Consider the following 14,026-nt stretch of genomic DNA (forward strand, 5'->3'; position numbering starts at 1 on the left):
ATTTAGCAATTCGATTCATTGCTTCTGAATACGTATTCATCCTTTATTATTTTAACTAGAACTGTTTCATGTTTATTATTTTATTCATCCTTTATTATTTTACCTAGTCCGGTTGCAAATAAACTTTTTCTATTTCAAATTGTTTATTTTCATGCCCCCGCACCCTCCACTGTCACGCAAGGAATCTACGCCGTGATGTGCATGAGCACGTCTGTTTTACTACAAATAACAGTATGCAGCGTACACTGCCATCATCGGGCAAGCCCCATGCACAGAAGCAAAAACCGAAGCCTGGCGGTAACCACAAGTATCTACTCAAAGTTGATGACAGGGGCAGAAATAAAATGCGTTAACTACATAGAAGATATTTGATCAAATACCTAGACAATAGATCGAATACGAAATGCGTATTACAGATGATTTATCAGTGTTTACAATTTCCAACATCAAATACGAAATGCATCGGTCTGGAAGCGTTCGTCATATAATCTCCAATGGCCATACCTTTCAACATGGAAAACAGACCTAGGAATGTAGAAGTTAGGCCTTTTTATGGTTTTCAAATTCTTCAAACTGGAAGATGCATTTGCTATATCACGACTAGTTACATTTGCACATCCAGATAAATCCAGATATTCAAGATCCGAACACCCTTCGGATATCAAAACAAGACCTTTGGCCGTCAATTTGGAAAACCGAAGTTCGAGATGCAGGAGATGAGGCATAAATTTCCCAATTGCAGTAGCATCTGCATCCCCATCTTGAGGACAAGCATCCAGATACTCACCAGGTACAATACCATGATGTTGAGAAGGATCCAACCAATTCATCAAATTCCGCCTGAAAACCTGCAACTTCGGGCAGTGCCTTCCTATAAGTGCCATAGATTCATGAGATATTTCATAGCAATAGCTAATATCAAGTTCCCTAAGGTTGGGGCAGCCAGAAGCTATTTTAGCAATAACTTCATCTGTAACATGAGGAGAGCTCTTAATGGAAAGAACTTGAAGATTGGGGCACCTGGGAGACAGACAATGGAACTGAATCGTTTCAAACGTCAATAAAAATATAAGATGCACACCCCTCAACATTGACAGAATTCAGAATTGCCATTTAGACTTGCCATGACTATTATAGAGGTAAATAAAATTAAGTGGCAAAATGCACAAATTGTAAACCACCAGTAAAGCAATTTTATTGCTCTTGGTCTTCTACCAACAATGAACCTCAAGTACAACATACATCCTAGTCAACTAATAAATAGAAATGTATAGTTTTTGAAAAGGCCGCAAATCAATACTTGATAGATAAAGAGGCAACCCACTCTTTTTTGAGTAAATTTAGCAGTACAATTGCCTTATTAGGATGAATAGCCCAGAATTATGCTCATATTCCCATTTTGCATCGCGCCCCTTTAACATTTTTTTTCAAATCCAAACAACATTACCCTAATAAGCATTAGTCATTAAATTCAAATGCCAATGAAGCCGGGCAATCAGGTTTTAAAAACATGGTTCATCGAGATAAATGAATCTGAAGGCAGCCATAAGAAAAGCAAGATCGAAACAGGGAAGTAGGAAAAAAAATCCTTGGAAGAAATTCTTCATTCTCTTTGGAACCATTCAACCAAGTGATCCTGATTTTCAATTTGTCATTTTGTACCCACCAAATCAGACCCAAATTCAACTGAGTTTTCATCCTATTCATCAAGAAACCCCCTAAAATGAACCATTCTATCTAACCCCAAACCCACATCATGTAGTACTTTTAGAGGATTCCATTGATGAACTTTCAAATGTTTCTCGAACCTAGAGCTGAATTCTCATCCATTTCAAAAGAATAACTCAAAACCACAATTAATAACAGAATAATTGACACATACGTGGACATTGTATTCCATAATATAAGAAAAAATTATCAATCGTGTGCATAAAACAAATCCATCGCTTAGAAAATTCTGATTTGTAGGAAATTGACTTCTCATTTCTTTTCTCTTGTTCACAAGCTACACCTCCAAACAACTATTGTCCTCAGGCTTGACATCGGTGAGTTTGAAAAAATTGACAAGAGCACCAAACATGCTTGTTGGGGCTTCTTCACCAGCGGGAGCGAGGGAAGGAAAGAAGAAGTTGGACAAGGGGAAAAAAAGATATTCAGGAAATAGACTCTAAATTTGATCTTTGGGAAATCGATTAGTATTCAAACATTCTAAATTTATGGCACGAAACTGGGATTAGAATTATGTGAGCTAGCCTTAATCCATAATTCCAAATTGACAACTAAATTAAACATAAATTAACGACAAAAAAACACGCACACACGTTTTTCACCTTAAAATTCAGGGAAAACGAAAAAGAAAATTCATAAAATGAAAGAAAAAAAATTCAAACATCAAAGTTTAGACCTTTCAGAAACTAAAGAGAGAGAGCGGTTAGAGCAGTGTCTGACGCGGATTTCAGTGAGGGATCCATCGCTCCAAGCGACGACGGATAGAAGCATGGCATCGATTTTGCGTTCGAACTCGGGAGTCCAGTAACGGGGCAACTCAGTGGATGAGTCGAAGCGAGTTTCGAGGTCAAAGACCGAGTTGAGACAGGGCTCCTTGCAGGCGTGCAGCCATGGCTTGCAGACGAGCATAGCTCCCCGCCATCGGTCTTCGAGTGATACGCGGGAAAGGATGTTAACGAGACACTCGTGAGTCATATCGCCCCAGTCGTGACTCGGTCCCGACTCGGATGTTCCTCCTTCTTTGTCGTCCATTTTGCCTTCTGTTGGCGGTGGTGGTTGTGCCAAATCCCTTCGAGTTTTGATGCGTGAAATACTATACTACAGGGGTCGATTCGCGCGATGCGTGACTTTGTGTGCAAATAAGAAAAAATATTTGTAAAATTTTTTGAATATTTGTAAAATTTTTTGAATATATTTGTTGACATAAAATGTATAAACATGTCCAAATTAATTATTTGGCGGTGAAACATGACCATAACCGGTAGTTGCTAAACTAATTAGTGAGATTTATCAGATTTGTTGAAAATTAGAATCATAAAAAATACATGCTATTTGGTAGAAAGACATATTAATAATGAATAATTATCAAGAATAGTTTTTAAAAAAACATAAAATGATAAAGTCTTTTTGATATCAAAAAGCCCCCTCTCCATTTATATATATAGTATACATATCATAAGGCTTTAGTGTAACTAAAAATGATCTTTAAAAAAAGGTGAAAAGAAAAATGGATGAGATTAATGTTCAAAAACTATTGGAAGAGAAAAATTATCGATGGAAAAATTAATGTTCATGGAGCATGTTTCAAAAAAAATTAAAAAATTAAAAAATTGTTCATGGATCGCTTGAAAGTTGAAAGACCATATATAATCCCTAAGTAACAAGAACTACTAACCATCTTGATATCAATTAAATCACACAAGGGCAAAATCAGGATATTACACAAATCAATTGCTTTTAGTATTTTACCACACCATAAACCAGTTGCATAAAATAAATTCCAATGTGCTATTTGTAAATGCACAGGAATGATTACGTATCATTGGGCCGGCCACAGTTGAGAAAATACTAGATTCAGGCCGTAAATAAGGCCCAAATATGCTTTTATGTGTTTTTTCCCCACAATCTACGTACAAGAAATTTCAACGTGTTCGAAGCCTAATCCAGTAATCCTAATCGTAGGGCATAAAGACATTGCGTTGACTTAAAGATGAGTTAAGGATTAGAGATGTAGTAATTAAATTCAAATATTTGCTTACTTTTCATGTTTTTTTGGTAAATAAATCTCGACGATTAATGGATACTCAATATTTATCCTCATAAAAGCGTGTTGGGAAACTATTTATATATCTCTCATGTATGGTGACTAAATCAAATTAACCCGAAACAATAGCAAATTTGCTGTATAAAAAGCTTGGGTTAACGATGCTATTTGCATTAGTAGGTAATGCCTCAAATCATATAAATGCGTTGAGAGAGGGAGGGCATTTTCATGTGTCGCGTCATCTTCTTATGCCTTTCGATTTTGAAGTCTAGTCTTACAAGGTCTTTGTTATGGGGTGTTAAAATGTTGGATGGGCATAAGAGGCAAATAGAGCAAAGACGCGGGGGAGAAGCAGTGCAACATTATAGACAAACTAAAACTGATTTGTGTGACATCCGGGTTATACATTAAACGATGTACCACGAAATTTCAACACAAATATGCAACATTTCCTAATCACTCCAAAAGCAAGTTAACAAGGCCATTCACATGTTCAACATGCAGATGTCATTGGTAAACAGAAAGGTATAACCTAGCTTCATATATCGACACCATAACGAGGGGGAAGCAGAAACGGAAGAGAGAAGGCCATGCAAATCAGGATTTGACCTGCAGGCTTTTCTTGCAGAAAGAAGTGTTTTGGGTTTCAACTTCCTGAATTCTAATGCCTATTGTTAGTTTCTCAATCACCTAATAGCATAGCTAACTCAAAGCTTCAATCCGCCCACCCTCCAACCCCCAAACCACCTCCCTTCAAAAGAAAATGACACCCAGATGCCAGAATCGATCTACATTTACAGCTTTGGATCAAAGTAAGCAAAAAGCAAGAAAAATACAGATGGAAATGTAAAAACGAAACTCCCATTGTTATCATGATGATCAATCCTGTGGCAATATTCAATAGACCAGTCCAACAATGCCACCATTGTATAAGCATTTCTTAAGTACATGGATAGGATCAACAACGCCAATACCTCCTAAGAAAACAGCAACTTTCGACTGAAAATTGAAAAATTTTGATATATCGACAAAACAAGGTTTACAATTCTACAACATTACAAGTAAAGCGCATGCGTTAATAAACTCTTGAACAATTGAAATAGGAAAATCCAGAGACTCAGGGAACAATAACCACATGAACATCGGCATAAAAATTCATAATTGGTTTAAATTGGAAAGCCAAATTCCACGGAGCAGTGCTAGGCAAGGGGCTCATAGTACTCGCCGCGGGACATATCCCGATCGATGAAGAGAATTGCGTAGAGAGCATAGATTATTCCCGGAACGTACCCGAGCATCGTCAATACTAAGCAGATAAAGAACTCTACCTGCCCAAAATTCACCCAAGAATTGAAAAAAAAAAAAAGAGACAAGAATTAATTAAATTGAGCATCTAATCTAGGTAAAATGAAGAAGAAGAAGGACGAGGCTTACAGTGCAGCAGCCATGCCGGAGACAAATGCCGAGAGGGGGAAGGAGGATCGCCAGTATAATCTCGCAGCAGATTTCACATCTGGACACCATTCTTCAGCCTGATCGTTGTTTATCCAGACGAAGCGATATTTTTCTTTTTCCTTTTTTACTTGTTTTGCGCGTTCCTGGAAGATTGAATTGGGGGAAAGGAATAGAAAAAGGTGGATTTATCAAAATTTTTGGGGATTCTTTTCTTCTCCTTCTTTTTTTTTTTTTTTTTTTTAAAAAAAAAAAAAACTTGCGGTCAACACTCAACACCCACTATCATTAATGGAGAAACATGACAAATGTATTGATGGAGAAATATGACAAATGAACTGGATAAGCCACACTGCGTAATGCATCCTTTTTCCCATCATTTTTAAAATTATTTTTTTTAGTACCCGTGAAGAGAGATTTAAGAAGTTGGGAGAGGAGATAGAACTCGAGCCCCCCGAAACTCAAACTTAAAAATAATAAAAAATAATAAAAATGGAATGAGCATAGTTTACTTGTGTAGTACTAGTAGGAATTCATGAAGATTTCTATAAAATTTAAAAAAAAAAACACATGAAAATTGAGAACTTCTTTGGTCAAGTAATTTTTCTATTTATCTTTTCTTCTTCTCTATAACGCTTGCAATTATGCACTAAGAGCACATAATTCTAGTACACGACTTTTTCTTATTGATTTTTCTTTTCTTTTGAAAGAACTTTTTGGCTCCGTTTAGATCAGCTGTTTTTGAAAAATTTTACTGTAGCAGAGTTTTTATAGTATGTTTTGAGATATTTAAGAGTAGAAGAGTTTTTTGAATATATTTTGGAATATTTTTTAAACATTAAAAAAATTTAAACTATTTTTTAGAGTACCTTTTAAAAATTTTAATAGTATTTAAAAAATTAATTTTTGAAAAATTCTTAAATCCAAGCTGAAACAATTTGCTCTCTTACAATTTGAATCCTCCACAGGCATTAAACAGTGCCCTCTAATGGCGTCTTTAGCATAGTTTTGATATGAAAGATCATGGCAGCTCCCTCAAGAGGTAGACTCACTAATACATATGTAACTCTTCTCATAATCTCTCGGTGAATATAAAAAAAAAAAAAAAAAGGACACTATTTAGTGCTGAAAAAAATTTCACAGTGATCAATATCAAGGCATCACAAGACAGCAGATATTTATTGGTTCTCCACAAATTGAATTGGGCTATTACAACTTGGTTCGAGTTACGAATGCATAGATTAATAGAAATATCAAAATTACTGAATAAGTATATGGGTGCAAGAATTCTAATATGGAAGTAGAAAAATAGGAAGGGAAATGGAAAATGTGAAATATTATGGAGAGAGGACTATGCAGTGAGAGGACGCCATTGATCGTCCGGGTGGGAACCTCTAACCACTATGGCGTAGACAGCGTAGATAATGCCCGGAATGTAACCTAAAAGCGTCAGGACCAAGCATATGAAGAACTCGCACTGCCACAGATTCACAAACGTTCATCAGTAATTATTACTCATCTATTTGTCTGTCCAAAGAAATTAATTCATCTCTTTGTGCATGTGAAATTGGAATTTGGATAAAGGGTTTCAACAATAATTAATTACGCTAATCAAATACTCCACCATCCGGGACAATGAATGTGGCGGCCTTGTTCTCTTATCGGTTGATTTAGATTTTACAGAATCTATAATCATAAAAACTGATTATGGAATCAGCACAAGCTACTTTTTAGGTGATTTTTGTTCTTTAATCATTTTATAAAAGAAAAATCTATGATCAGAATATAAAAGCAACCAAAAACATCGCAAAAAAACTAATTATTCAAAATCAGAATGTATAATCAGTTAAAACAACCAATCGATAACAAGCCCAATATATATATACGATGTTCATTGAAAGCAGTGATGTATATATGAAGAAAATATTAAGGATTTTAAAAAACTGGAAGTGGTGTCGTATATGTGTGAATTGAAGTATAATCATCAATCTTTAGGAAGTATCATTATTGATCTTGTTCGAAACCCTAGCTAGCATTTTGACAGGATTTGCTTAGAGGGTGCGTGGGAGAGAGCGTGTGTAGCTTACACTGCAGCAGCCATCTCTTAGGCAAACACCGAGTGGTGGGATAAATATTGCGATGAGGATCTCTAAGAAGACTTCACATCTAGATGCCATCCTGATAGCTGATTCCTGCTGCCGTAAAGAGTTGGAGGAAATGGTGTGGGGATTAATTCTGCTTTGGGGTTCAAGATATAGGAGAAAAATTCAAAGTTTTGGGGTATGCATTGATGATTAATCAAGGAAATAAGAAATTCCCGGATCACATTTTGACTTAGTAAAGTGTAACAAATGCGGTCAAATAGTCGTTATAAAAAATGGAAAAAAGGTCAGCCTTGGTGAGCCCAAACAGAGCCCACATTCGCAATATTTGATGTGGCATTACTTATGTTGTAACATAATCAAACCTTAATTTTTAGAGCAAGTAAAGAAAGACAAGACAAAATTGACAAAAAAAAAAAAAAAAAAAAAAGAGGAGAGACGAGATAACAACCTCAGTGAAAGTTCAAACATAAGCAAGAAGAATTCACTGCCAATCTCCTTGAAATTATTTTTCTTGCTTTGTTTTCATATTCCTTTTGCCTAGTGCATTGTTGTTGTCACTGTAATTATGTGCTCTATTAGTTACAAAATTACTTGGTTCTTAGTTTGGTTTTGCAAAAGTAAACGATGATATTGATTCTTCAAAGCCAAAAGAGAGCTTATCTACCAAATTGTTGAGTAAAGGTAATAATTTGGTGACTAGAAGTCTCGATTTGAGAAAAGGAAAGAGGCAAAGAGTTGCCAGGGAGGGAATTCTCTGCTACTGAAGGAGATTACCAAATCAGTTTTATAGGAGTGCGCGGTCATTTAATTATCTTTGACGATAGTTTTGTCATGAAAAATCTTATTATGGAGTGGCTCCAGCTTTTTGAGGAGTGCTAGCATCATCAACCTACAAAAAGTACCAAAATAAATGTTTCTAATTTTTTGTTTTTTTAGACTTAAAAATTCTAAAATAAAAATATAAAAAGCAATTGAGAACACAATAAGATAATTTTTTCAAATTCAAAATTTAAAATCAAGTTTTGAAAATCAGTTGAGAACAAGGTTGAAATTTTATTGACATATATATTCAAAATCATTTCATTTCCTTCTGAAAACTTCCAAACAATATCAAAATCTCTTCTCTTTTCTTCCATACTTTTCTTTCATAACTTATTATTTCGCTTTTTTTTTTTGTTTTTTCTTTTCTAACCTAAACTCCCAAACTAGGAGAGTAGAGAAAAGAAAAGGTATGTAGCATGTCGAATTTACAATTTGCTCTTCTATTCAAATAACTACATCTTTGCTTAATGGGTAAAAATAATTCAGTTCGTTTGGATGGAAGAAATAGTTTAAGTTGGAGATTGGAGAGCGTTGGGTTTGTGTTTTTATCCTTTCTTTTCTTCGCAAAGGCTGCTGGAAATGGAAAGAAAGTTACATTTGTTTATTCTACTTGTTTGGAATGACTTTTTTCTCAAAATTTTTTTTTACATATATCATAACCCCATTTTCTAATCACTTTTTTTTTTCATCACATACATTAAATTGTTGCGATACATTTTTCTATAAAAACTATAAAAAAATAGCAATCCAAATGAGATATTTTTCTGGGGAAAGGCACCATATGCTCTTAATTTGTGCAGATTTCTGAAACAATTAGGCACCACTGGTCTACCTTGTTTGGATTGCATTTTTCTGAATTTTTTATAAAAAAAATTACTGTAAGTCTGTAACGATTTGTATATATATGAGGAAAAAAGGTGATTGCAAAATGTGTTCACGAAAAACGTAACAATTTTTACTTGAAAAATGGCAATCCAAACACACCTAGCTACTAGTTATGTTTCTTATTTCAACCAATCTGGGGTTTCTGAAATCTTAGAAGTTATTTACAGCTAAATCTCAACAGCATGGCAAATATGCTACATTAGGCAAAATTACACAAGCTAAAGTTACAGACATTTGAATTGCAGCCATGACCGGGGATGGGGTTTTTGGGGGGAGGGGAGGGGGGTTGTCGGGGCGGGAACAGTAACTGGAATTACTGCCTTTGGAAATCAGGTTGCATCTCTCCAACAATTTCAGCAGCTAGATATTTATGCAGAAGGTTAACCTGAAATATAACAGTCAAGACCATTATCATGTCTTCTCGCTGCCTGATAATCATCTTCCTAACACAGCCCCATCAGCATCTTCATTATTTATATTATCTCCTATGGTAGCTTCATCAGCTTCTTGAAGCCGGGTCATATGCTTCTTCCCCTTTCTATGTGCTTCCATCACACTTTCATTGTAGGCTCCTACTTGGCACATCTCACACCAAAATGTGCATATTTTCTTCTTCTTTTGCCCTTTGTTGGGGGCTTTCTGAACTCCCAAGTTTTTCTTCCTTGTATTGTCTGTCTTATCACTTTCTTCCGAAATTGACACATTATTTTCTTTTGTCCGTTCTGTACTTGAATTAATCTGAAGCGAAGATTCCCTAGTTTGATTAAACTGCGACAGTTCTCCCCTTGATTTCAGTCCCATCTCTGAGCTGATCTTATGAGCAACTTCCACTGAAGGCTTGATGTCTTTCTTGGGGAATGTGCCGATGCCAATATTATTACCATTCCTCTGCGCCCTCAAAGCAGCTTCTTTGGACTTGTGTTTCTTTCCTTGGATGTGATCATTCAGGCCCCGCTCACTTGTGGCACTAACCTGACAAAGCGCACAACTCCATTCCTCCTCCACTTTCTTCTTTGAAACTCCACCTGAGAGGTCACCTGCACCCTCTTCTTCCGGTGGAACAGCTTTCCGCTTTGCTCCCAAAAGTGATGCATCAGGTTTAGCCTGTGTAGAGAGCTCAAAAAATCCATAATCAAGTCCATAACTGTTAAGTACAAAGGGAAATGACAAGAACAACAATTATTAGTTTAGATCAAACCAAGTGTTCTGGCAAAATGTGTACCATCCATTGGCCATCTAGCTTTGAACAAAAAGACTTGATCTGCTCTATTTGAATAGAGTAACACCACTTATACATGCTAGAGAGAGAGAGAGAGAGAGAGAGAGAGAGAGAGGACTAGGGGCACAGAACAGAAGTTGTTTTCCTAAGCAGGCCAGGCCCTGATCTATTTTAGTTAATTCCGAGTACTATTTTAGCTGCCAGCTTTAGCTCCATTCACTTATCTAAAAAATGCCAGTAAGCATAGTCATGCCATTACAGCCTAAACCAGTTTCTAAATCTAAAAGTCACATGATGACAAGAAACATAGCTTCCAACAACGACTGTATTGAATTCCCAGTCTCAATTTCTCTCCAGAGTTGGGTGGCTTGTAACCAGTCTCATTGGTAAAACACATTATATCCTAGCATGATTTTGGATATAGTCTCCACTTTAAATGTCGTTTATTAACGCTTGATTATCCTGATCCCAGAAGGCCAAAGTGCAATAGACAATCATGAGTGATGAGACTTCCTGATCTAAACCATGAATGTATTGACCAGGTATGCATGGTTGAGATCAGTTGATCACGTCAGCCTCGACTGGCGATGGCACTCTCGCCCCCAAACTGTGAATTACCAACAGGGGTAAATTACATTGAACTCCCGAATTCTATACCTATTTACAGTTAAAAATGCCAATAGCTCTTCATTTTAACTTTGAAAAGCAGCTCTTCCCAGAACCTGTAATGCCACCCCATGACTCCAAGACCATATATTTATGAATTTCAAAATGCTAATGACATGTCTGTGAATTTATCAATAAAATCAAGAAAGATAACAAATGGTTAAATTGCAAAAGAACAAACTTTCAAATCCCAAACGTATGATATAAAGATGACCAAAGAAATTCTCTCAAAAGGATTCACAACCAACATCCTAATCAAGGAGGGCAAGATCTGATAGTTGATGGATTCAGCTTGTAAAACATATCAGATTGAGCTCGTGATTTACAAGTAGAATCCAATTAAATCCAAACCCAACAATTAGAATGAAAGTTCTTAATCCTGTCTTTAAGAAATCCTTGGATCATCTGTAGTCATACAACTTGGGGTTTGTTTATTATTGAACATAAATTACAACACAGAACTTCAAATGAGTGTACTAAATGAAAACAGAAACAATAAGAACTTGATAGATCAGAATTCACGACACCAAAAGGAAGAGTTGCTCCCAGCCAAATCCAATGAGAACACTACACAGTTACCACCAAGGCAAATGAGACAAGTATCAAAGGCAAAGAACAGAGAACCATAACCAATAATAGAAACAAAAAGAAATTATAAAATGGAAGGACATTTGCAAGCCAGGACCAGCTAAGGACAACGTCAACAAGATAATGATGTGCAAAACAGAAACTATCTATGTGAAAGTCTAACAATTGGTTAACACCCTCCCTCCCCGGTGCACAGAACAGGTGCAGAATATCCCCCCAGTATTTTGAAAGACCTTAACACAGTATCTGTTATAATGGAGATAATCAGCAAGTTTTTTAGGAAAAGCAATAAGTAGGTGGCACTCCTTTTCTACAGGGGGTGTAACCAGCAAATAACATCTTTCTCCAATGTTTGTCATAACAAAAGTTGAATTTCAAGAAGAGATGGTAAAAAGTCTGTAGATCATTCAAAATAGTGAGTCAGAGAAGTTCTTTTAAAGCTTGATAAACAATCTGACTGAAGTTCTTCAATCCACCACGGAAAATGATCTCCAATTATCAGCCACATCACCCAAAAAGACATGCAACCTTTTTTGTGGACCAAAGCTCACATATAACATCAACCTCAAATTCCGTTGGAAGAAAGTAAAACAATTGCATGGGCATTTATGGCTAGACATACAAAACCCTGTTTAATAAGACTAACAAAAACCAGACCTTGATACTCTACAAAACGGAGCATACAAACAATTTATGACTATAACCACAATCAAATGGTAATGATAGAACATGCCTTGAAGCTCTAAAAATGTTGTGATCCAAATGCAGGTGAACAATCTTACCACTTAACCAGATCCAAGTGTGAGAAATAGAAAACTACATACTGACCAGTATAACAATTTTGTCTTTTTTAACGTCTGCTGGAGATGACATAAACTCTTTAATCTTTGGCTCTATGCTTCCATGCTGAAGCGGCACCATCCCAAGTCTCCCAGTCTCATGTCTCTCCCTCATTCCTAGCCTCTCTTCTAGGGACATTGCAATTCTCTCCTCTAACGACTGCCCTTTATTATGCAGAAACAAAACATCTCTAGGCTGAAACTCCATCGCACCTCCAAATGGAAACGAAAACCTATCAAATGGATCAACTAGCCCTCTTCTGGCCCGAATGGCTAATTCTCTCTCCATCATCATCTCCCTCCTTACTTCAGCCTCCAGTGCTTGTCTCTCCGCCGCAATGATTTCTTCCCTAATCCGCTCCTTCTCAAGTTCTCTCTGAATTGCCTCACGGACATCGAGTCGATTCCTAATGTACTCATTTACTTGTCCAAAATCCGCATTAAAACAACCATTGGCCCATCCAGGGCCAGAATTGAAATACTCATTGGCCCTTCCAGAGCTTGGAATTCTATAGCCCGCTGAAACACACAGAAGCAAAAAAAAAAAAAAGAGGAGAAACAGATCAGTAAAATTTAAGTTTAAACTCTGCATCGCGACCAAAACTTTTCAGAAATTAGATTTTAGAGAAAAAGGCTAAAAGTATGTCGAAAGCCAATTCCAAAATTCCTTGCTTGCTCCAAAGATCCTCTCTCTCTCTCCACAGCTTTTGGCCAAAATTGAACTTCTAGAAGGCCAGTTTTACATTGTTAACAAGTTGCTGGGTATAAAAACCAAATTTTTGTGTGAGAAAAAAAGAAAAGAAAAATCTCTCCACTCTAACAAGCGGCATGCATTGGGTCTAGGAACACGAACCATGACAAATCCAATATCAAAATTTCAGATTTTCTACAGCGAACTATAAATGCAGAGCAAATGCAGGAGCAGTAAAAACAATCCAATAAGTTAATCTCAAAAGTGAATCAATTATTCAGATTTACCACATGCAAACAAGTCAATCCAGTTACAGAAATGAATCAATCCAGTCAAAGAACAGTTTTTTACCAGCAAAAAAATGGAAAAAAGAAAAGAAACGAAAAGGAAAAAAAGGACCTCTGATGGCTTGTTCAGTGAAGTAACTGTAGCCCGAGGACGACGCCGTCGGGTGTCTGTAATACGGCTGCGGCGGCGGAGGTGGCGGTGGTTCATCCACAGCTCTATATTTGAATTCCATTTTGCACTTACCACTACCTATTTCTCTCTGTGCTTTACTTAAAACTGAAGGGACTGGAGAATTTAAGTGGGGGGGAGCTTTTAAATTGTTTCTTTTATGGGGGAAAGTGAGAAAATTGAGAGGCGGAACACGTGTACTTCAGGGGGAGTTTGAGACACGCGCCTCTGGCGGGAGGTAGGTGGCGTTCAGAAATTGAGACTGCCGCTATCAGTAGTATCGGAGCCTCATTTTCTGAACGGGTTGGGGGTTTTGTTCCGGCAGAGAAGCCGGCGAACGTGTATGCCAGACTCTACCACTGCAAGTGAGAAAGACAATAAGCAACGTACACATGCATATCCTGTTGTTAGAAGTAGAGAAAACGTGCGAGAGGAAAGAAGTTGGATTCGTATTACGCAATAATCTTTTAATTTTTTGTTTGCCAAACGAAAATATTGTACTTACTACGATGTAAAAGATTTGCCTTCCTT

At 36.7% G+C, this 14,026-nt stretch overlaps 3 protein-coding genes and 1 long non-coding RNA gene across 4 annotated transcripts; all 4 read right to left on the reverse strand.

The window, feature by feature from the left end:
- Positions 1-336: 336 nt before the first annotated feature.
- Positions 337-2,835, reverse strand: LOC113694781 (F-box protein SKIP1). Its single transcript, XM_027213645.2, has 2 exons — positions 2,405-2,835; positions 337-1,020 (listed from the first exon to the last, which is right to left on the reverse strand). The coding sequence occupies exons 1-2, from the start codon at positions 2,758-2,760 to the stop codon at positions 447-449; spliced, it is 930 nt and encodes a 309-aa protein (XP_027069446.1). The 5' UTR covers positions 2,761-2,835; the 3' UTR covers positions 337-446.
- A 1,782-nt stretch (positions 2,836-4,617) lies between these two features.
- LOC113695043 (uncharacterized) lies at positions 4,618-5,679 on the reverse strand. The gene is made up of 2 exons (XR_011816948.1): positions 5,207-5,679; positions 4,618-5,100 (listed from the first exon to the last, which is right to left on the reverse strand). It is a non-coding gene; the product is annotated as an uncharacterized lncRNA (long non-coding RNA).
- A 722-nt stretch (positions 5,680-6,401) lies between these two features.
- LOC113695087 (hydrophobic protein RCI2A-like) lies at positions 6,402-7,445 on the reverse strand. Its single transcript, XM_027214048.2, has 2 exons — positions 7,312-7,445; positions 6,402-6,701 (listed from the first exon to the last, which is right to left on the reverse strand). Exons 1-2 carry the CDS (start codon positions 7,399-7,401, stop codon positions 6,576-6,578), a joined length of 216 nt encoding a protein of 71 aa, XP_027069849.1. The 5' UTR covers positions 7,402-7,445; the 3' UTR covers positions 6,402-6,575.
- Positions 7,446-9,084: 1,639 nt separating this feature from the next.
- On the reverse strand, positions 9,085-13,951 carry LOC113697281 (uncharacterized). Its single transcript, XM_027216836.2, has 3 exons — positions 13,439-13,951; positions 12,338-12,867; positions 9,085-10,140 (listed from the first exon to the last, which is right to left on the reverse strand). The coding sequence occupies exons 1-3, from the start codon at positions 13,557-13,559 to the stop codon at positions 9,472-9,474; spliced, it is 1,320 nt and encodes a 439-aa protein (XP_027072637.1). The 5' UTR covers positions 13,560-13,951; the 3' UTR covers positions 9,085-9,471.
- Positions 13,952-14,026: the final 75 nt, after the last annotated feature.

Source organism: Coffea arabica, chromosome 6e, assembly GCF_036785885.1.
Source record: "Coffea arabica cultivar ET-39 chromosome 6e, Coffea Arabica ET-39 HiFi, whole genome shotgun sequence".
Lineage (NCBI taxonomy): Eukaryota > Viridiplantae > Streptophyta > Magnoliopsida > Gentianales > Rubiaceae > Coffea > Coffea arabica.

Bases quoted from the DNA above. Each gene is read 5' to 3' on its own strand.
- LOC113694781 (XM_027213645.2), bottom strand. From the start codon at position 2,760: ATGGACGACAAAGAAGGAGGAACATCCGAGTCGGGACCGAGTCACGAC. The intron at 1,021-2,404 runs GTCTAAACTTTG...TCTGTCTCCCAG, and splicing joins CTCTCTTTAGTTTCTGAAAG to GTGCCCCAATCTTCAAGTTC.
- LOC113695087 (XM_027214048.2), bottom strand. From the start codon at position 7,401: ATGGCATCTAGATGTGAAGTCTTCTTAGAGATCCTCATCGCAATATTT. The intron at 6,702-7,311 runs GTAAGCTACACA...AATCTGTGGCAG, and splicing joins TAAGAGATGGCTGCTGCAGT to TGCGAGTTCTTCATATGCTT.
- LOC113697281 (XM_027216836.2), bottom strand. From the start codon at position 13,559: ATGGAATTCAAATATAGAGCTGTGGATGAACCACCGCCACCTCCGCCG. The intron at 12,868-13,438 runs GTCCTTTTTTTC...TGTGTGTTTCAG, and splicing joins CACTGAACAAGCCATCAGAG to CGGGCTATAGAATTCCAAGC. The intron at 10,141-12,337 runs GTCAGTATGTAG...CTCTCTACACAG, and splicing joins AAGACAAAATTGTTATACTG to GCTAAACCTGATGCATCACT.